This window comes from Thalassophryne amazonica, unplaced genomic scaffold, assembly GCF_902500255.1.
Source record: "Thalassophryne amazonica unplaced genomic scaffold, fThaAma1.1, whole genome shotgun sequence".
NCBI lineage: Eukaryota > Metazoa > Chordata > Actinopteri > Batrachoidiformes > Batrachoididae > Thalassophryne > Thalassophryne amazonica.
In genome coordinates, this window is record NW_022986297.1 from 116,112 (window position 1) to 140,000 (window position 23,889).

At 41.0% G+C, this 23,889-nt stretch overlaps 1 protein-coding gene across 1 annotated transcript in view; it reads left to right on the forward strand.

Annotated features, from left to right (window-relative positions):
* The window catches only part of LOC117505999 (calcium-dependent secretion activator 2-like), a gene marked incomplete at its 5' end in the record, with an annotated part of 155,959 nt that overhangs the window by 111,852 nt on the left and 20,218 nt on the right, over window positions 1-23,889 (forward strand). The window contains one exon of the mRNA XM_034165543.1: window positions 19,303-19,410. Coding sequence (XP_034021434.1) covers window positions 19,303-19,410 — 108 coding nt within the window. The remainder of the gene's footprint in view (window positions 1-19,302; window positions 19,411-23,889) is intronic.

Here is a 23,889-nt window from a genome sequence, read left to right on the forward strand (position 1 = left end):
CTTGAAAAATGACAGAAGAACATAACAACTTGGTATTTTGGCTTGTGACAGTAGAACCACTGCAGACTGTTATGTTTCGGACGCAGTCGGAGTACCGACCCAGCGTTTGAAGGACCCAGCATAAAATAAGCAGAGCACGGTTCAAAGGATAACAGAATTTAATAAACATAACAGTGAGTGATGCTAAACAACTAAACAGTCCGCGGTCTGGTGAGGTGGAAACACGGCGCGCTCTTAACAGCGCAAACGGTCCGGAGCCACAGCAGTTCAGACCCAGGGACCCCGCCGACACCCCGCAGGTGGCCGCGACAAACCAAGTCTGTGAAGAAAGAAAACATGAGGTGAGTCCAACTCCACACAGAGAGACACAACTCAAAGGTACACGCAATCAGCAAACACTTCCTGGCTTAAATCTATACATCATCTTCTTACCCTGCAGGCACGGAACAACTCAGTTCAAATCTCCACTGCAGCAGAAGCTGATTAGACAGTTAGCATAACGTGACAGCTCACTAACACAAGGTGTGAGGGACACCAAATCCACTGTCATTACTTCATAAAAGTCACCAAAAACAAATTACCTCAGGAAGTGTGCTGAAGAGCGTGAGACCTCACCCAATCCTCCTTCACAGACTGTGGCGTCAAACCTGGAGCGGTCTCTGCATCCGTGATGGTGAGATTGTTCTCCTGACGTCGATCTCACACGTCTGCTCACAAGGTCGAGTCTCTGGCAATCACACACTGTGCATTCAAGGTTTAAATGCAGCAATCTCTGATTAAGACAAAATACACCACAGCTGTGAGTCCTGATGACCTGCACGTGAAAACAAGCCTCAGGTGTTCAGGGTGAGGTCCTGATGCTCAGCCACTCAGTCCTGAATGCATACCACCTGGTGGGAGAAACAGAAAACAAAAACCAAGCCAGCCAAACACCCCAGCCCACAACAGCAGACATCTATATACCAAGATAGGACCTGCTTGATGAGTACAATGGGCCTCATGTATCAAAGTTGCGCACTTGTGGCGTAAATTTACGGTGTAAATTTGAAGTACACCAAAGTTGCCGTGACATGTATCAAGCAGTGCGCACCTGCCCATTTCTGGCGTACACCTGACGCGACCTTGATAAATGCGGCGGGTGAAAACAATCGTAATTATAATAAACACGCCCATAAATATTCAGACTCCGCTTCAGACACACCCTCATTTTACGACATGGAAGCCAGGAAGACGGCAAAGAAAAAGAACTCCACCAATCACGACGCGTGCCAATAGAGCGTCAAAAGCGGCCGTCGCATCAGTTGTTTTGTAGTATAATCAAAAAAGTGTTACAGTGGTTCCTCGTTTATCGTGGGAGTTACGGTCTAAAAATAGCCCGTAATACGCGAAACCGCGACGTAGTCAGCGTTATTTTTTACAATTATTATAGACGTTTTAAAGCTGTAAAAACCACTTTATACACTTTCTCAATCAGGCATGAACATTTTCTCACTTTTCTCTCGTGTGTAAACACTCTCAAAGTTCAAACCTTAGTAGAAAAATAAGACCAAACTGTTTTCAGGCCCAAACATTTGTTTGAGAAATAAAAATAGAACGTTTTCCTATAAATAATTATGATGGCTTTTAGAACTAACGAATTTAATTTTAGCGATCGACGTACGAGGTTGGACACATAAGAAATGATTAATAGTGACTGACCAGTATTTCACAGATTGCGCCTCTGTGTCCTGACGCCGCGCCTTTTTCCACTCACACCTGGCTGCAGGTGTCTGTTTCCGAGTGACAAACAGTTATGAGTAGTTGTTGGCGCCCTTTTTTCTTCTGGGCGAGAAGATTCTTATAAACAGACACGCGGAACACTGTAAAAAAAAAAAAAAAAAAAAGCATGCAAAATTGGACTTAAAACTCCGCGAAATGACGAGGCCGTGAAAGGTGAACCGCGTTATAGCGAGGGACCACTGTATTCTCTTTTCACATGTCAATAATTCTTGACATGTGAATATTTGCTCGCTCAATTAATAAGACACGCCTTTTTCAGATTTCTTTATTCTTAAGATGTATTTCTTTATTTATTTTATTGTAACAAACGAATGGAGAAACCAAAACCTGATTGCAGCACGGGCGAAGAGAATGACAACACTACAGTTGTTATTATCAATTTCATAGTCTAAAACGATCACACCACATGAAGTTAAGCTCAGTGCTGCTCTGGCTCCAGGCTCGAAGTCTGGAGAAAAAGGTGAGCAGCGCTTTCTTTGCGGTCAGCGCTGTGGCCACGGATCGTGCTCGATAGACCAGCAATCCCGCAAAAGCGGGATTTGTATTGATTATTATGTAGTATAATCAGGAAAGTGTTATTTATGTAACATATGCAGTGATTTGTATGATGGCACTGTTTATCATGTTGATCATCTTCATTTTTATGTGGATTCCAGCGCTGGTTCATTTTGGTGTATAATTTACACCACCTCTCGACCTGGTGTATATTTGCAGCGCAGCGTACGCCAACGACCACATTGATAAATGCCAAGTAGCGCAGCCTTTTTGGCGTACACCCCATATACGCTCAAATATCGCCGTACGCACGTTGATACATGAGGCCCAATGTGTGGAACAGTATTCAGATGATCATCTCTGACACAACAGCAGTCAGTACTGGTCGCAAAAATTCTGTTGTAGCCAGACTTCAGAAAACATTTAGAGACAAGGGATTCGATGAACCTCAATACATCGGCTGCCAGCACCACATTCTTGATCTTGTTCTGCGACATGTGTTGGACTTCTTTTTTCCTATACGGTCACGGTCACCTAACATTAACTACAAGTTTATTGATGAGATTTTGGAACAGTATGATGATTTGCAAAATGCACATATGGGCACAGAAGTGATACCAGAGCATGAAAACCTTGGCTGGAGACATGATTTTAAATTCCTTTTTGAGCTTTGTGAAGCATATACGTTTTACAAAATGGAGGAAGAATGGCCTCACATCAAATGGCACAAGCTGCCATCACTTCACAGTGCCAGGTGGAACTCATGAGGAATTTTAGCACTTATTGCATTTTTCCTTCTGCAAAGTGGCGAGAACAGCTGAGGGCAACTTTCGATTTCATTGCAACTATATGGTCACGGGCCTGGTTTTCTAACCAACACTATTCAGAGACAGATTATGAAGTCCTGCTGTCATCAATATCCAAACCTAAGTGTCCCAAATCTCTGAAATGCTTCTCTACTCATAGTAGCTGAGAGAGCTGTAAGGTTGATGGAGGAGGTTTGTTCTACTTGCAAAACAGACAAATATCTTAGCAGCAAATTTATTAACACTAATACACAAATCTGAAACACTATTAAAAACACTACAAATGCTAAATGTACTCATTTTCATGTATTCCTCATGTGTATTGTATGTAAAACTGACATGTTATAATAAAGAGTGTTTGAGCCGCGAGGTGTTTTAATGTGAAATATGAAACTGTCTTAGGTGCGGGAGGTTTTTTCAAGGTCTGGCAAAATGAAAGTAATTTATGTGAGTTTTAGGTAAATGTTCATCATTTATAACCCCAGGCTAATAAATTTGAGATTTGTCATAACCCTAATGTACAGTAGTGTTCAGAATAATAGTAGTACTATGTGACTAAAAAGATGAATCCAGGTTTTGAGTATATTTCTTATTGTTACATGGGAAACAAGGTACCAGTAGATTCAGTAGATTCTCACAAATCCAACAAGACCAAGCATTCATGATATGCACACTCTTAAGGCTATGAAATTGGGCTATTAGTAAAAAAAAAAAGTAGAAAAGGGGGTGTTCACAATAATAGTAGCATCTGCTGTTAACGCTACAAACTCAATTATGTTCAAACTGCTTTTTTATCAATCCTGTGAATCACTAAACTAGTATTTAGTTGTATAACCACAGTTTTTCATGATTTCTTCACATCTGTGATGCATTAATTTTGTTGGTTTGGAACCAAGATTTTGCTGGTTTACTAGTGTGCTTGGGGTCATTGTCTTGTTGAAACACCCATTTCAAGGGCATGTCCTCTTCAGCATAAGGCAACATGACCTCTTCAAGTATTTTGACATATCCAAACTGATCCATGATACCTGGTATGTGATATATAGGCCCAACACCATAGGAGGAACATGCCCATATCATGATGCTTGCACCACCATGCTTCACTGTCTTCACTGTGAACTGTGGCTTGAATTCATAGTTCTTGAATTCATGATTTCTTCACATCTGCGAGGCATTAATTTTGTTGGTTTGGAACCAAGATTTTGCCCGTTTACTAGTGTGCTTGGGGTCATTGTCTTGTTGAAATGTTGATCATCCTGGAGCTGATCAATGGGTGAGCCTTTGCCATTCTGGTTATTCTTCTATACATTTTGATGGCTGTTTTCCGTTTTCTTCCACGCGTCTCTGTTTTTTTTGTCCATTTTAAAGCATTGGAGATCATTGTAGATGAACAGCCTATAATTTTTTTGCACCTGCGTATAAGTTTTCCCCTCTCCAATCAACTTTTTAATCAAACTACGCTGTTCTTCTGAACAATGTCTTGAACATCCCATTTTCCTCAGGCTTTCAAAGAGAAAAGCATGTTCAACAGGTGCTGGCTTCATCCTTAAATAGGGGACACCTGATTCACACCTGTTTGTTCCACAAAATTGACAAACTCACTGACTGAATGCCACACTACTATTATTGTGAACACCCCCTTTTCTACTTTTTTTTACTAATAGCCCAATTTCATAGCCTTAAGAGTGTGCATATCATGAATGCTTGGTCTTGTTGGATTTGTGAGAATCTACTGAATCTACTGGTACCTTGTTTCCCATGTAACAATAAGAAATATACTCAAAACCTGGATTAATCTTTTTAGTCACATAGCACTACTATTATTCTGAACACTACTGTATTTGCCGTCACTCTGACAGGCCTGTCAGTCATCTGGCCCCGCCCTGGTGTGTTTGTGGTCGGAGCGCCTGTGGTCACGTGACCCCACTTTAACCTCAGCTAGCTGCAGGTTTTCTCGTCAGTCTGGATTAGAGGCGACTGATGTCAGGTCTGTCACTTCCTGTTAGAGTCAGGAACACCTCTGCCACGTTCCCATCTAAGCAAAGAGTTGCATTTCAAAGTCCTTATCAGATCAATCCCAACACGCGTCAAATGTCTTTATTTTTATCAGATTATATTCAAACACTTCCTGGTTTACCAGTGAGCTAGCATAGCCTAGTGGATAGTGAGTCTCGAGCTAGGCTACTTAGCAAAACGCCCTCATTAGTGATGCTATGGACTAATTTAATTATTGGTTCTGCGCGACGCGACGGCTTGTTGAAATTAAAGAAGACGCCGTTCCTCCTGATCTGCTTCATTTTGTCAGAACTCTGGATCTGGACTCTGACGTGGTTCCTGATTGTTTCATATGTTTTTTTATTGTTGCTGGTGTCCAAATAGAACCCCTGGAGGTGACATGGGTCGACTCCCAGAAGGGTCCGATGAGCATTCCAGCTGTAAAGTGTCCTGACAGTAGGAAGTGAAGCTTTCCTCACTTCCTGACCCGCTGCCTCATGTCCCTCCCAACGTGGTGGCAGATTGTTTTCCTCATCACGCTGTGCGCTGCCTAGAATCCAGCGCCATGCTTCAGCCAGTTAAAACCATTTCAATGAGTCACACGTTCAGGAATCAGAACCAGTCCAAAATAAAAAAAAAAACTGGGTTCAGCGCAAACGCCAAACATGAAATTGACAACTAGGTTTTATTTATTCTTTAGTTGTATTCATACAAATTATTCATACAGAAATATGAACTTCTCCAGATTACAAACAAAGATTATACATTAAAGAAACAAATTAAATTAAATTTATAATTAGGTACTTAGTTTCGAATTAAAAGTTTTATCACTTGAAAAACATAAAATCTAAAATCACTGTTTTTATATTAACACCAACAAACAAAATGAGAATATTTTTGATGAGCTGTTGAAAATGTGCAAATATGTCAAACAGACGACGGTGTGATTTCAGCAGAAAACACGTTTAACCCGTTTTATGTTTGAGAGAAAAGAGATGTTGGTAGTCAGGTTTTCAGCCTCTGAGTCATTGGACTTTGGTCATTTTCTGTGAAGAACATTTAAAATTATGTGGTTTCAGTGAACACATTAATGTTACATTTGTGGTGTAATAAGGTAATAAAAGTGTGAGAACTGTTGGCGCCATCGAACATCAGGAAAAGGTATAACAATATAGAAAATAAAAAACAGTGGTTCCTGAAACACATTCTAGAAACATTTGGGACACTGAAGCATTTACAGCTTTTTAATCTCATCGTTCCTTCTCACAAAACAAAATCACTAAAAGATGCATCTGTTTTTGCTCCTGTTCACCAAGCTTTGATCCTGATTCCTGGTCTTTGATCCGTATCAGCCATCTTGACCTTACATCCTGATTGTTGACCTTTGAAGGAACCCATCTTTAATCCAACTCTTTGATCCAGGATCCAGATCTTTGATCTTAATGGTTGACCTGTGAGCCTGACCTTAGATCCTGATGACTGACCATCCATCCTGATGTTTGACCTTTAGCTGAATTTACAGCCACTGAGTAAACCTGAAGAGTGTGGGGGGTGGGGGTAGAGTGCTACCAGTTAGATCTGCTGGGTCTTGCCTCCACACACAGCCTCGGCTCTAGAACCACTCTACTTGATAGGGGTTTTACCTTATTCTTCTCTGGAGTTGCCAAGGGGGTGAGGCACCAAGTGGGTGTGGGGATACTCTCGAGTCCCCGGCTGAGCACCGCTACATTGGAGAGGGTCGCCTCCCTGTGCCTTCGGGTAATGGGGGGAGTTGGGGTGAACTCTGTTGTTTATGCGTATGCACCAAACAGCAGTTTGGAGTATTCAACCTTCTTGGAGTCCCTGAATGGAGTCCTATATGGTGCTCTGGGTGGGGGACTCCATTGTTCTGCTGGGGGACTTCAACGCACATATGGCCAATGACAGACACCTGGAGAGGTGTGATTGGGAGGAACGGCCTCCCTGATCTAAACCCGAGCGGTCGTTTGTTATTGGACTTCTGTGCTAGTCACAGACTGTCCATAACGAACACTATGTTCACGACTGCAGAAGGAGTCCTTCCGGGATATGTTACCTCAGACTCCGGCTGATCCTTGGTGTAATTCCACCTCCACCTTGACTGAGCCAATTATTCCTGCTGCGCATCTCACAGCTGTCACACTATCCTTGTACATATCCTGCACTACCCTCACATACTTCTCTGCCACTCCAGGCTCCCTCAATATATCACAACTCTTCTCTTGGCACCCTGTCATAAGCTTTCTCTAAATCCACAAACACACAATGTAACTCCTTCTGTTCTTCTCTATACTTCTCCATCAGTATCCTCAGAGCAAACATTGCATCTGTAGTGCTCTTTCTCAGGATGAAACCATATTGCTGCTCACAGATTTTTGCCTGTTTTCGAAGCCTAGCTTGTACTACTCCTTTCCATAACTTCATGCTGTGGCTGATCAACTTTATGCCTCTGTAGTTACTGCAGCTCTGCACATCACCCTTGTTCTTAAAAATAGGAACCAGCACACTTTGACTCCACTCTTCAGGCATCCTCTCACTTCTCAAGATTTTATTAAACAATCTGGTTAGAAACTCCACTGCCATCTCGCCTAGACATTCCCATGCCTCCACTGGAATGTCATCTGGACCAACTGTCTTTCCACTCTTCATCCTCTTCATAGCTGCTCTCACTTCATCCTTGCTAATCTCTTGTACTTCCTGATTTACTCTCACCACATCATCCAGCCTTTTCTCTCTCTCATTTTCTTCATTCATCAGCTCCTCTAAATATTCCCTCCACCTTCAATCAATCAATCAATCAATCAATTTTTTTTTTTATATAGCGCCAAATCACAACAAACAGTTGCCCCAAGGCGCTTTATATTGTAAGGCAAGGCCATACAATAATTATGTAAAACCCCAACTGTCAAAACGACCCCCCTGTGAGCAAGCACTTGGCTACAGTGGGAAGGAAAAACTCCCTTTTAACAGGAAGAAACCTCCAGCAGAACCAGGCTCAGGGAGGGGCAGTCTTCTGCTGGGACTGGTTGGGGCTGAGGGAGAGAACCAGGAAAAAGACATGCTGTGGAGGGGAGCAGAGATCGATCACTAATGATTAAATGCAGAGTGGTGCATACAGAGCAAAAAGAGAAAGAAACAGTGCATCATGGGAACCCCCCAGCAGTCTACGTCTATAGCAGCATAACTAAGGGATGGTTCCGGGTCACCTGATCCAGCCCTAACTATAAGCTTTAGCAAAAAGGAAAGTTTTAAGCCTAATCTTAAAAGTAGAGAGGGTGTCTGTCTCCCTGATCTGAAGTGGGAGCTGGTTCCACAGGAGAGGAGCCTGAAAGCTGAAGGCTCTGCCTTCCATTCTACTCTTACAAACCCTAGGAACTACAAGTAAGCCTGCAGTCTGAGAGTGAAGCGCTCTATTGGGGTGATATGGTACTATGAGGTCCCTAAGATAAGATGGGACCTGATTATTCAAAACCTTATAAGTAAGAAGAAGAATTTTAAATTCTATTCTAGAATTAACAGGAAGCCAATGAAGAGAGGCCAATATGGGTGAGATATGCTCTCTCCTTCTAGTCCCCGTCAGTACTCTAGCTGCAGCATTTTGAATTAACTGAAGGCTTTTTAGGGAACTTTTAGGACAACCTGATAATAATGAATTACAATAGTCCAGCCTAGATAGATAAAGCTGAGTATCATCATCACAGTATGATGTTTCCACCCCCATGCTTCACGGTTGGGATGGTTTTCTTGGGGTTGTTCTCATCCTCTGAACACGGCAAGTGGAGTTGATTCCAAAAAGCTCTATTCTGGTCTCATCTGACCACATGACCTTCTCCCATGTCTTCTCTGGATCATCCAGATGGTCACTGGTGAACTTCAAACTGGCCTGGACATGTGCTGGCTTGAGCAGGGGGACCTTGCTGCCCTGCAGGATTTTAAACCATGACAGCATCATGTGTTACTAATGTAATCTTTGTGACTGTGGTCCCAGCTCTCTTCAGGTCATTGACCAGGTCCTCCTGTGTACTTCTGAGCTTTCTCAGAATCATCCTTACCCCACAGTCATCTTGTGTTTCTTCCACTTTCTAATAAATAATCATAATAAGTTGTTGTCTTCTACCAAGCTGCTTGCCTGTTGTCCTGTAGTCCATCCCAGCCTTGTGCAGGTCTTCAGTTTTGTCCCTGGTGTCCTTAGACAGCTCTTTGGTCTTTGCTATGGTGGACAGGTTGGAGTGTGATTGAGTGTGTGAACAGGTGTCCTTTATACAGGTAACAAGTTCAAACAGGTGCAGTTAATACAGGTAAAGAGTGCAGAATAAGAGGGCTTCTTAAAGAAAAATGAACAGGTCTGTGAGAGACAGAATTCTTGCTGGTTGGTAGGTGTTCAAATACTTATTTCATGCAATAATCATAATCAGAATCAGAAGTTTACTGCCATTGCCAATGAACAGGATTCACAGACTAGGAATTTGCTTCGATATAATGGTGCAACATTAAACAGAGAGCAATAAAAATGCTAAGATAAAATATAAAATATTTGCCAAAATAAGACAAAATATAAGATAAAATAAAATGTAAATTATTTAAAAATCATACAATGTGATTTTCTGGATTTTTTTTTAAGATTCTGTCTCTCACAGTTGAAGTGAACCTACAATAAAAATTACAGACCTCTCCATTCTTTGTAGGTGGGAAAACCTGCAAAACTGTCAGGGGATCAAATACGTATTTCCCCCAGTGTAGGAATGCAGATGCATTAGCCAGACTGCTAATAACAGATGAAGATTTTCCAATGTCAAACCCAGTTTTTCAAATTTTTTAGACAGTTTGCCTATCACAGCTCAGCAGATTGTGCAGGAAATTGAGAGAGATCTCACGCTGGCAAGAGTGAAACAATATGTTTTGTCAGATTGGTCAAAAGGTGTCTGATGAAGCTTTTCAGCCGTATGTGAGACGAAAAGTTGATCTGACTATGGAAGATGATTGAATGCTTTGGGGATTCAGAGTCGTCATTCCAGAGAGTCTGAGAAACAGGTTACTTTCAGAGCTATGTGACGGCCTCTGGGGCACGGGGAACATGAAATCCTTGGCTAGGTGCTTAATGTGGTGGCCTTCATTGGATCAGGATAATGAAACGGAGGTAAACCAGTGTGATGTCTGCAAACATCAGCATAGTGTTCCAGCTACAGCACCAGTGCACACGTGGAAATGGGCTTCAGGTCCATGGGAGAGAATAAAGCTCAAGTTTGTAGAGTCCAAGAAGAAAATGTTCCTTGTGTTAATGGATGCATATGCCTGATGATAATAATAATAATAATAATAACTTGGATTTATAGAGTGCCTTATTATCACAAGATAGCCAAAGTGCTTACAAATTGCATTATTATTCATTCACTCGCACATAAGCATGCTTGTGGAAGGAAACCAGAGTGCCTGGAGGAAACCTACACAAACACAGGAGAAGATGCAAACTCCACACAGAAGGGTGGGAAGCGATCCCACAACCTTCTTGCTGTGAGGCAGCAGTGCTAACCACTAAGCCACTGTGCTTAGTGGTTAGCACTGCTGCTGCTGTGTCCAATGCTGTGTCTAACTGAAGGCTTTTTAGGGAACTTTTAGGACAACCTGATAATAATGAATTACAATAGTCCAGCCTAGAGGAAATAAATGCATGAATTAGTTTTTCAGCATCACTCTGAGACAAGACTTTTCTAATTTTAGAGATATTGCGTAAATGCAAAAAAGCAGTCCTACATATTTGTTTAATATGCGCTTTGAATGACATATCCTGATCAAAAATGACTCCAAGATTTCTTACAGTATTACTAGAGGTCAGGGTAATGCCATCCAGAGTAAGGATCTGGTTAGACACCATGTTTCTAAGATTTGTGGGGCCAAGTACAATAACTTCAGTTTTATCTGAGTTTAAAAGCAGGAAATTAGAGGTCATCCATGTCTTTATGTCTGTAAGACAATCCTGCAGTTTAGCTAATTGGTGTGTGTCCTCTGGCTTCATGGATAGATAAAGCTGGGTATCATCTGCGTAACAATGAAAATTTAAGCAATAATAATACTGCCTAAGGGAAACGTATAAAGTGAATAAAATTGGTCCTAGCACAGAACCTTGTGGAACTCCATAATTAACTTTAGTCTGTGAAGAAGATTCCCCATTTACATGAACAAATTGTAATCTATTAGACAAATATGATTCAAACCACCGCAGCGCAGTGCCTTTAATACCTATGGCATGCTCTAATCTCTGTAATAAAATTTTATGGTCAACAGTATCAAAAGCAGCACTGAGGTCTAACAGAACAAGCACAGAGATGAGTCCACTGTCCGAGGCCATAAGAAGATCATTTGTAACCTTCACTAATGCTGTTTCTGTACTATGATGAATTCTAAAACCTGACTGAAACTCTTCAAATAGACCATTCCTCTGCAGATGATCAGTTAGCTGTTTTACAACTACCCTTTCAAGAATTTTTGAGAGAAAAGGAAGGTTGGAGATTGGCCTATAATTAGCTAAGATAGCTGGGTCAAGTGATGGCTTTTTAAGTAATGGTTTAATTACTGCCACCTTAAAAGCCTGTGGTACATAGCCACTAACAAAGATAGATTGATCATATTTAAGATCGAAGCATTAAATAATGGTAGGGCTTCCTTGAGCAGCCTGGTAGGAATGGGGTCTAATAGACATGTTGATGGTTTGGATGAAGTAACTAATGAAAATAACTCAGACAGAACAATTGGAGAGAAAGAGTCTAACCAAATACCGGCATCACTGAAAGCAGCCAAAGATAACGATACGTCTTTGGGATGGTTATGAGTAATTTTTTCTCTAATAGTTAAAATTTTGTTAGCAAAGAAAGTCATGAAGTCATTACTAGTTAAAGTTAATGGAATACTCAGCTCAATAGAGCTCTAACTCTTGTCAGCCTGGCTACAGTGCTGAAAAGAAACCTGGGGTTGTTCTTATTTTCTTCAATTAGTGATGAGTAGTAAGATGTCCTAGCTTTACGGAGGGCTTTTTTATAGAGCAACAGACTCTTTTTCCAGGCTAAGTGAAGATCTTCTAAATTAGTGAGACGCCATTTCCTCTCCAACTTACAGGTTATCTGCTTTAAGCTACGAGTTTGTGAGTTATACCACAGAGTCAGGCACTTCTGATTTAAAGCTCTCTTTTTCAGAGGAGCTACAGCATCCAAAGTTGTCTTCATGAGGATGTAAAACTATTGACGAGATACTCTATCTCACTTACAGAGTTTAGGTAGCTACTCTGCACTGTGTTGGTATATGGCATTAGAGAACATAAAGAAGGAATCATATCCTTAAACCTAGTTACAGCGCTTTCTGAAAGACTTCTAGTGTAATGAAACTTATTCCCCACTGCTGGGTAGTCCATCAGAGTAAATGTAAATGTTATTAAGAAATGATCAGACAGAAGGGAGTTTTCAGGGAATACTGTTAAGTCTTCTATTTCCATACCATAAGTGAGAACAAGATCTAAGATATGATTAAAGTGGTGGGTGGACTCATTTACATTTTGAGCAAAGCCAATAGAGTCTAATAATAGATTAAATGCAGTGTTGAGGCTGTCATTCTCAGCATCTGTGTGGATGTTAAAATCGCCCACTATAATTATCTTATCTGAGCTAAGCACTAAGTCAGACAAAAGGTCTGAAAATTCACAGAGAAACTCACAGTAACGACCAGGTGGACGATAGATAATAACAAATAAAACTGGTTTTTGGGACTTCCAATTTGGAAGTCCCAAAAACTCTCCTCACTTGTCAGCACATTAACCATTTGCATCTTTTACCACTCTAACCTGCTGCACATCCTTTCCATCTCTGTCCCTTTGGCCAATCGCTACAAGTCCTTTTCTCCTCCCTTACTATTCACCTTATTGTACAGGTCACTAAATGCCTTTTCCCAGAAAGATGTCACTCTGGAACCAGCTCCCAATTCGGATCAGGGAGACAGGCACCCTCTCTACTTTTAACTTTCCTTTTTGCTAAAGCTTATAGTTAGGGCTGGATCAGGTGACCCTGAATCATCCCTTAGTTATGCTGCTTTAGACTTAGACTGCTGGGGGGTTCCCATGATGCACTGAGGCCAGGGCGCTCCCTTAGAGATAGGGTAAGGAGCTCGGTCACTCGGGAGGAGCTCGGAGTCGAGCCGCTGCTCCTCCACGTCCAAAGGAGTCAGTTGAGGTGGCTCGGGCATCTTTTCCGGATGCCCCCTGGACACCTCGCTGGAGAGGTGTTCCGGGCACGTCCCACTGGGAGGAGGCCCCGGGGAAGACCCAGGACACGCTGGAGGGACTACATCTCTCGGCTGGCTTGGGAACGCCTTGGGGTTCCCCCGGAGGAGCTGGGGGAGGTGTGTGTGGATCGGGAGGTCTGGGCGGCTTTGCTTGAGCTGCTGCCCCCGCGACCCGACTCTGGATAAAGTGGAAGAAAATGGATGGATGGATGATTGATCTCTGCTCTCTTCCACAGCATGTCTTTTTCCTGATTCTCTCCCTCAGCCCCAACCAGTCCCAGCAGAAGACTGCCCCTCCCTGAGCCTGGTTCTGCTGGAGGTTTCTTCCTGTTAAAAGGGAGTTTTTCCTTCCCACTGTCGCCAAGTGCTTGCTCACAGTGGGTCGTTTTGACTGTTGGGGTTTTTCTGTAATTATTGTATGGCTTTTGCCTTACAACATAAAGCACCTGCATTCTGAGCCCTCTGCTGTATGCCCTGTACACCTACGACTGCTCTCCAACCCACCCAACCAAACGCATTATAAAATATGCCGAGGATACCACAGTGATAGAACTCATCTGTGACAGGGACAACACGGCGTACAGGGATGAGCTGGAGGAACTGTCACTCTGGTGCTCAGAGAACAACCTGACCCTGAACATTCATGAGACAAAAGAACTCATCATGGACTTCAGGAAGAACAGACAGGACCCCTTCCCCCGCCCTCATAATTGGAGAACAGGTGGAAACTATCACCACCTTCAGGTTTCTGGGCACCCACATCTACGCAGACCACACCTGGACCTCCAACATCAGGGCTCTGGTTAAGAAAGCTCAGCAGCAGCTACACTTCCTGCGTGTCCTCAGGAAGAACATCCTTGACACAAAGCTGCTGCTGGCCTTCTATCACTCCTCGGTGGAGAGTGTACTGTTGTACTGTCTGCGTGAGTGGTACACTGGCTTCACAGCCAAAGACAGGAAGGCAGTGCAGAGGGTCATAAACACTGTCCTAAACATCATCGGCTGCCCTCTGCCCAGCCTGGAAACCATCACCATATCCTGCTGCCTGAGGAGAACAAAGTCCATCAGAGGATGCCCACACACCCTGCCCACCCCGTTTGACCTGTTGCCATCTGAGAATCGCTGCAGGTCAACAAAGTCCAACACCAACAGGCTGACAAACAGCTTCATCCCCTGGGCCATACGTACTGCAAACACCCGTGTACACACACACACACACACTCACCCACAGGCCTATTCCCATACCCCCCCCCCCCCCCCCCGCCTTTAGCACCTTAACACAGCACAGGATTAGGGGTCTTCAACTGGTTCAAAATGCTGCTGCCAGATTTTTGACACAAAGCAGAAAATTCGACCACATTAAACCCGTTTTGGCGTCCCCGCACTGGCTCCCAGTCGCTGCAAGATTGGATTTTAAGGTACTGTTATTAGTTTATAAGATTGTTCATGGACTTGCACCTCCTTATCTGGCTGACCTGATAAGGCCCTATGTACCAGCTCAGGCCCTGCGTTCTCAGGGCGCAGGACTTTTATGTGTTCCCAGGGTGAATAAAAAGTTTGCCGATCACAGAGCTTTCTCCTACCATGCCCCAGCTCTGTGGAACGATCTCCCGGCACACATACGGCAGTCGGATACTGTGGAGATTTTTAAATCACGTTTAAAGACTCATTTATTTTCCTTGTTTTATCATTAGTGTTATGATGTTTTTATTCTTGTATTCTTTTATGGGTTTGTCTTTTTATTGTGTTTTTAATTTTTATATTCAGTTTTTCTCTTTTTATTATGTTGTGTGAAGTGCCTTGAGACGATCTCATCATGAATTGGCACTATATAAATTAATAAATTTGATTTTGATTTGAAATTCTGTGGCCCACTGTTCACAATCACTGCCCTAAATGTTTACGATGTTTACGTTCACTTTTTAAACTGTACTTTATTCATATATATATATATATATATATATATATATATATATATATATACACATACGCTCAACAAAAATATAAACGCAACACTTTTAGTTTTGCTCCCATTTTGTATGAGATGAACTCAAAGATCTAAAACTTTTTCCACATACACAATATCACCATTTCCCTCAAATATTGTTCACAAACCAGTCTAAATCTGTGATAGTGAGCACTTCTCCTTTGCTGAGATAATCCATCCCACCTCACAGGTGTGCCGTATCAAGATGCTGATTAGGCACCATGATTAGTGCACAGGTGTGCCTTAGACTGCCCACAATAAAAGGCCACTCTGAAAGGTGCAGTTTTATCACACAGCACAATGCCACAGATGTCGCAAGATTTGAGGGAGCGTGTAATTGGCATACTGACAGCAGGAATGTCAACCAGAGCTGTTGCTCGTGTATTGAATGTTCATTTCTCTACCATAAGCCATCTCCAAAGGCGTTTCAGAGAATTTGGCAGTACATCCAACCAGCCTCACAACCACAGACCACGTGTAACCACACCAGCCCAGGACCTCCACATCCAGCATGTTCACCTCCAAGATCGTCTGAGACCAACCACTCGGACAGCTGCTGAAACAATCGGTTTGCATAACCAAAGAATTTCTGCACAAACTGTCAGAAACCGTCTCAGGGAAGCTCATCTGCATGCTCGTCGTCCTCATCGGGCTCTCGACCTGACTCCAGTTCGTCGTCGTAACCGACTTGAGTGGGCAAATGCTCACATTCGCTGGCGTTTGGCACGTTGGAGAGGTGTTCTCTTCACGGATGAATCCCGGTTCACACTGTTCAGGGCAGATGGCAGACAGCGTGTGTGGTGTCGTGTGGGTGAGCGGTTTTCTGATGTCAATGTTGTGGATCGAGTGGCCCATGGTGGCGATGGGGTTATGGTATGGGCAGGCGTCTGTTATGGACGAAGAACACAGGTGCATTTTATTGATGGCATTTTGAATGCACAGAGATACCGTGACGAGATCCTGAGGCCCATTGTTGTGCCATACATCCAAGAACATCACCTCATGTTGCAGCAGGATAATGCACGGCCCCATGTTGCAAGGATCTGTACACAATTCTTGGAAGCTGAAAATGTCCCAGTTCTTGCATGGCCGGCATACTCACCGGACATGTCACCATTGAGCATGTTTGGGATGCTCTGGACCGGCGTATACGACAGCGTGTACCAGTTCCTGCCAATATCCAGCAACTTCACACAGCCATTGAAGAGGAGTGGACCAACATTCCACAGGCCACAATTGACAACCTGATCAACTCTATGTGAAGGAGATGTGTTGCACTGCATGAGGCAAATGGTGGTCACACCAGATACTGACTGGTATCCCCCCCCCAATAAAACAAAACTGCACCTTTCAGAGTGGCCTTTTATTGTGGGCAGTCTAAGGCACACCTGTGCACTAATCATGGTGTCTAATCAGGTGGGATGGATTATCTCAGCAAAGGAGAAGTGCTCACTATCACAGATTTAGACTGGTTTGTGAACAATATTTGAGGGAAATGGTGATATTGTGTATGTGGAAAAAGTTTTAGATCTTTGAGTTCATCTCATGCAAAATGGGAGCAAAACCAAAAGTGTTGCGTTTATATTTTTGTTGAGTGTATATATATATATATATATATATATATATATATATATATATATATATATATATATATATATACAGAACCTATAACAGATTATACAACAGACTATAGAATCTATAATGGATTTTGTAACTGACTGTAGAATGTAACTGATTATTTAACAAACACAACATATATTATACAACAGACTACAGAACCTATAACAGATTATACAACAGACTGTAGAAAGTAACAGATATTAAACAGACTACAGAACCTATAACAGATTATACAACAGACTATAGAATCTATAATGGATTTTGTAACTGACTGTAGAATGTAACTGATTATTTAACAAACAGAACATATAACATATTATACAACAGACTACAGAACCTATAACAGATTATATAACAGACTGTAGAATGTAACAGATTATTTAACAGACTACAGAACCTATAACAGATTATTAAACAGACTACAGAACCTATAACAGACTGTAGAACCTATAACAGATTATTAAACAGACTACAGAACCTATAACAGATTATATAACAGACTTTAGAACGTAACAGATTATTTAACAGACTACAGAACCTATAACAGATTATTAAACAGACTACAGAACCTATAACAGATTATATAACAGACTGTAGAACGTAACAGATTATTTAACAGACTACAGAACCTATAACAGATTATATAACAGATTGTAGAACGTAACAGATTATACAAGACTACAGAACCTATAACAGATTATAAGAGACTGTAGAACGTAACAGATTATTTAACAGACTACAGAACCTATAACAGATTATTAAACAGACTACAGAACCTATAACAGATTATATAACAGACTGTAGAACGTAACAGATTATTTAACAGACTACAGAACCTATAACAGATTATATAACAGATTGTAGAACGTAACAGATTATACAAGACTACAGAACCTATAACAGATTATAAGAGACTATAGAATCTGTAATGGATTTTGTAACTGACTGTAGAATGTAACTGATTATTTAACAAACAGAACATATATTATACAACAGACTACAGAACCTATAACAGATTATACAACAGACTATAGAATCTATAATGGATTTTGTAACTGACTGTAGAATGTAACTGATTATTTAACAAACAGAACATATAACATATTATACAACAGACTACAGAACCTATAACAGATTATATAACAGACTGTAGAATGTAACAGATTATTTAACAGACTACAGAACCTATAACAGATTATTAAACAGACTACAGAACCTATAACAGACTGTAGAACCTATAACAGATTATTAAACAGACTACAGAACCTATAACAGATTATATAACAGACTTTAGAACGTAACATATTATTTAACAGACTACAGAACCTATAACAGATTATTAAACAGACTACAGAACCTATAACAGATTATATAACAGACTGTAGAACGTAACAGATTATTTAACAGACTACAGAACCTATAACAGATTATATAACAGATTGTAGAACGTAACAGATTATACAAGACTACAGAACCTATAACAGATTATAAGAGACTGTAGAACGTAACAGATTATTTAACAGACTACAGAACCTATAACAGATTATTAAACAGACTACAGAACCTATAACAGATTATATAACAGACTGTAGAACGTAACAGATTATTTAAACAGACTACAGAACCTATAACAGATTATATAACAGACTGTAGAACGTAACAGATTATTTAACAGACTACAGAACCTATAACAGATTATTAAACAGACTACAGAACCTATAACAGATTATATAACAGACTGCAGAACGTAACATTATTTAACAGACTACAGAACCTATAACAGATTATATAACAGATTGTAGAACGTAACAGATTATACAAGACTACAGAACCTATAACAGATTATAAGAGACTGTAGAACGTAACAGATTATGTAACAGACTACAGAACCTATAACAGATTATTAAACAGACTACAGAACCTATAACAGATTATATAACAGACTGTAGAACGTAACAGATTATTTAACAGACTACAGAACCTTTAACAGATTATATAACAGATTGTAGAACGTAACAGATTATACAAGACTACAGAACCTATAACAGATTATAAGAGACTGTAGAACATAACAGATTATTTAACAGACTACAGATCCTATAACAGATTATATAACAGACTGTAGAACGTAACAGATTATTAAACAGACTACAGAACCTATAACAGATTATTAAACAGACTACAGAACCTATAACAGATTATTAAACAGACTACAGAACCTATAACAGAATATAGAGCACATTTATTTTCAGCCCTTTGAAGATGATAAAATTTTAACAATTGAGCGTGATGTTAGTATGTTTAGATCCATGTGTTCACGTGTTGGTGCTTTCACAGAAACCAGGAATGGACCTGGCTGACAAATACATCGCCTTTGTGCGGCAGAACCAGGAGATCCTACGGGACCGGGTCAACGAGGAGCTCTACGTTGAGAAGGTCTTTGATGTGAGTACAGTTTTCTAATTAGCGCTGGTGCTGTGTTTCCAGCAGGGGGATCTAATCCACTTTATTTAGTCCACTTTTCTTCTTATGTTTCTGTGTTGAACAATTAGGAGAAGGTCACAGACAAGGTCACAGTTTGACCTGTTTGAGTTTCAGATTAATTTCCAGCCGATAACAAAACTGTGGTGGTGAAATTGATTTAATGTTGCAATCTGATAAATCACACAAAGAGGAAAAATATTTGTTTCATGTTATGTTTTTGGAAAATTGAAGATTTGCGTCATAGCCTGTCGTGACGTTTAGAGGTGACAGAGGAGTGTGGCGAGATGTCTCGCCGTGACATCATCATGGCAAGACATAGTAACACACTGATCTGGTTCGCTGTGACGTTCTCAAGTGAACATTGAACTTCGCATTAAAATAAGAAGTTGAAAAATAAATGAAAGTCAAACATGAAGTTCTGCACAAAGTTCCAAAAATGCAGGAAAACGAACAAGTAAAAAAAATAAATTAGCATCAAAAAACAAAACTTCAGAATATTTAAAACTTGTTTGTGGTTTTATTTGGAAAACTGGAGGAAAAGCCAAACTGAAATTTGAAGCTTTTGAAATATGGACAAGACGACACGATGCAACTTGCAACAGAAAAACAACAAAGACGTCCTGAGACGTATGAGTACACAGATATTTTCCACAATATTAACATTTTCACATTGTTTTGCATGACTTTTAAGCTTTAATATGTTGGATGACAGAAAAACGTGGTAAAAGCATAGAAGTTACACCTTTAAGAACATCTGAGGATAAACAAAACGGCAAAACCGCCGGTAAAGTTTGCAGGAAGAGGACAGAGCGGCGAGTCGCAAAATATTTGTTAAAACAAAAAAGGCTGCACTGACTGTAACCTTTCTGTAAAATGCAACATATTTGTTCATTGTTACTTAAATATTTTTTATGGCTCAAAACAATGCAATTTTAGCTTTTTTATTGAGTTTGGACACCAGATGCCATTGACGTATTAAGGCCTCATTTAGCACATGACATCTTCATGTGGACACAGATTCTGAAATTATGTTTCAAAACACAGGTTGAGGCTTCAAACTGTTCCAAACAATGTTTCAAGTTAACATCAGAAATTTCCCAGTTCTAATAAAATTTTGTCGTATCCAGCCGAGTGTTCTATCCATTCTCTAATTCTAGTTTTACGTTCCCATTCTGTTTTTTTCCTGTATTTGGCCACATAGTTTATTCGTGTTGCTAACTTCTTAGCTGGTGAACTGCTGTTTAATTTTACATAATCCATCCAGCAGGTGGCAGACATGTCTTCAGGCTGATGTTACATCAGCTAAACAAAGTTATTTTTTATTTGAATTCATTATTTTTAAATGTTTTGCATTGATGTTTGCCACAAATTTTCTGAGTTCAAAGATATTAATTGTTTTGAGTTTTTGTTTCCACGAGCTGTGAGACGAATCATTCAGTGTCTATGCTGGAACCAACGCAACGAAGAAAAGGTGGAAGAAAATGGGGGGAGGTACTTATTTATTTATTTTTAGGCTGTTTGTCTGAACCTCACCTCCGGTGTTCCTCAGGGATCATTTATAGGGCCGTAGGTTTTTTTTATTTATTTTTTTATCACTTTGCATGTTTTTTAACATTACATTGTTGACTGTTATTTTATCATGCTTTTTTGCATTTGCGCAATATCTCTAAAATTAGAAAGGTCTTGTCTCAGAGTGATGCTGAAAAACTAATTCATGCATTTATTTCCTCTAAGCTGGACTATTGTAATTCATTATTATCAGGTTGTCCTAAAAGTTCCCTGAAAAGCCTTCAGTTAATTCAAAATGCTGCAGCTAGAGTACTAACAGGGACTAGAAGGAGAGAGCATATCTCACCCATATTGGCCTCTCTTCATTGGCTTCCTGTTAATTCTAGAATAGAATTTAAAATTCTTCTTCTTATGTATAAGGTTTTGAATAATCAGGTCCCATCTTATCTTAGGGACCTCGTAGTACCATATCACCCCAATAGAGTGCTTCGCTCTCAGACTGCAGGCTTACTTGTAGTTCCTAGGGTTTGTAAGAGTAGAATGGGAGGCAGAGCCTTCAGCTTTCAGGCTCCTCTCCTCTGGAACCAGCTCCCAATTCGGATCAGGGAGACAGACACCCTCTCTACTTTTAAGATTAGGCTTAAAACTTTCCTTTTTGTTAAAGCTTATAGTTAGGGCTGGATCAGGTGACCCTGAACCATCCCTTAGTTATGCTGCTATAGACTTGCTCTGTATGCACCACTCTACATTTAATCATTAGTGATTGATCTCTGCTCCCCTCCACAGCATGTCTTTTTCCTGTTTTTTTCCCTCAGCCCCAACCAGTCTCAGCAGAAGACTGCCCCTCCCTGAGCCTGGTTCTGCTGGAGGTTTCTTCCTGTTAAAAGGGAGTTTTTCCTTCCCACTGTCGCCAAGTGCTTGCTCACAGGGGGTCGTTTTGACCTTTGGGGTTTTTCCGTAATTATTGTATGGCCTTGCCTTACAATATAAAGCGCCTTGGGGCAACTGTTTGTTGTGATTTGGCGCTATATAAATAAAATTGATTTGATTTGATCATCTGACCTGAAGTGAAGTCAGTTATCGGATAGTTCGGATAGATATTTTAGACAGATTTTTATCAGCTTCAGTAAGATCAAATATAGTTTTGTCATAGGACAAATGTAGGTGTGAGATTTGTTTTTCCTAAAATTTTAGAGATCATATTGAACATCTCAAAATCATCCATTTTGGTTTTCTGTACTAATTGTTTGGTCAGCACTCTTCATTTATTTTTATGACTGTAATTTTTCTTCGATCAGGTTTTTTTTTATTATGATTGTTAAATTGATGGGTTGTTCATGACTCCTCCCTCCCCTCCTCCATCGGTCTGTCTGTTCTTTCAGTGTGGGTTTTTTTTTTATTTCTTCCTTCTGTCAGAATTCTCACCTCCGTCTTTAACATCTGCAGTCACGGCGGCAGACGTGGCGTTCAGACCTTCATCCACATTACCAGCGTGTGGGTGACTGATGGATGTGTGTCTCCGCCTCCTCTGAGGATCAGGACTGTGAGAGTCTAATGAAGCTCACAGGCGTGCGCTCACGTCCCAACGCCGAGGTGACGGCGGGGTCCCTCAGCCCGCCCAAAACAAACAAAGTCGATGCTGTGTGCGTACAGCAGCAGCAGCCCTCCTGCCAGCGGCATTATGGGTATGTAACGGCTTTGTTTACGAGCGTCTCAGCGACTGAACATCAAATTCATTTGTGGCGCTTTTTTTAAACAAACACTTTGTGCACGCAGACGGATAAAAAAAAGAAGAAGCAGCACGGCGCCGTAAACGTGTCGCTGCGTGACCCTCCGTTTGATTTCTCTGAAAAGTACCTGCCCATCTGTCACACAGTGTGTCTGTGTGTGTGTGTGTGTGTTTGTTTCTGTCTGTCTGTCTGTCTGTGTGTGTTTGTTTCTGTCTGTCTGTCTGTGTGTGTCTGTCTGTGTTTGTTTCTGTGTCTGTCTGTCTGTGTGTTTGTTTCTGTGTGTCTGTCTGTCTGTCTCTGTGTGTGTCTGTCTGTTTGTGTCTGTCTGTCTGTCTCTGTGTGTGTCTGTCTGTTTGTGTCTGTCTGTGTGTGTGTGTTTGTTTCTGTCTGTCTGTGTGTTTGTGTCTGTGTGTGTGTCTGTCTGTTTGTGTCTGTCTGTGTGTGTGTGTTTGTTTCTGTGTGTCTGTCTGTGTGTGTCTGTCTGTTTCTGTGTGTCTGTCTGTCTGTGTGTGTTTGTTTCTGTGTGTCTGTCTGTGTGTGTGTGTGTGTGTGTGTTTGTTTCTGTGTGTCTGTCTGTTTGTGTGTGTCTGTGTGTGTTTGTTTCTGTGTGTGTGTGTGTTTGTTTCTGTGTGTCTGTCTGTCTGTCTGTGTGTGTTTGTTTCTGTGTGTCTGTCTGTGTGTGTGTTTCTGTGTGTCTGTCTGTGTGTGTTTGTTTCTGTGTGTCTGTCTGTCTGTGTGTGTTTGCTTATGTGTGTCTGTCTGTGTGTGTTTGTTTCTGTCTGTCTGTCTGTGTTTGTTTCTGTCTGTCTGTGTGTTTGTTTCTGTGTGTCTGTCTGTCTGTGTGTGTTTGCTTATGTGTGTCTGTCTGTGTGTGTTTGTTTCTGTCTGTCTGTCTGTGTTTGTTTCTGTGTGTCTGTCTGTCTGTGTGTGTTTGCTTATGTGTGTCTGTCTGTGTGTGTTTGTTTCTGTCTGTCTGTCTGTGTTTGTTTCTGTCTGTCTGTGTGTGTTTGTTTCTGTCTGTCTGTGTGTGTTTGTTTGTTTCTGTGTGTCTGTCTGTGTGTGTCTGTCTGTTTCTGTGTGTCTGTCTCTCTGTGTGTGTTTGTTTCTGTGTGTCTGTCTGTCAGTGTTTGTTTGTTTCTGTGTCTGTCTGTGTGTGTGTGTGTGTGTGTTTCTGTGTGTCTGTCTGTCTGTGTGTGTCTGT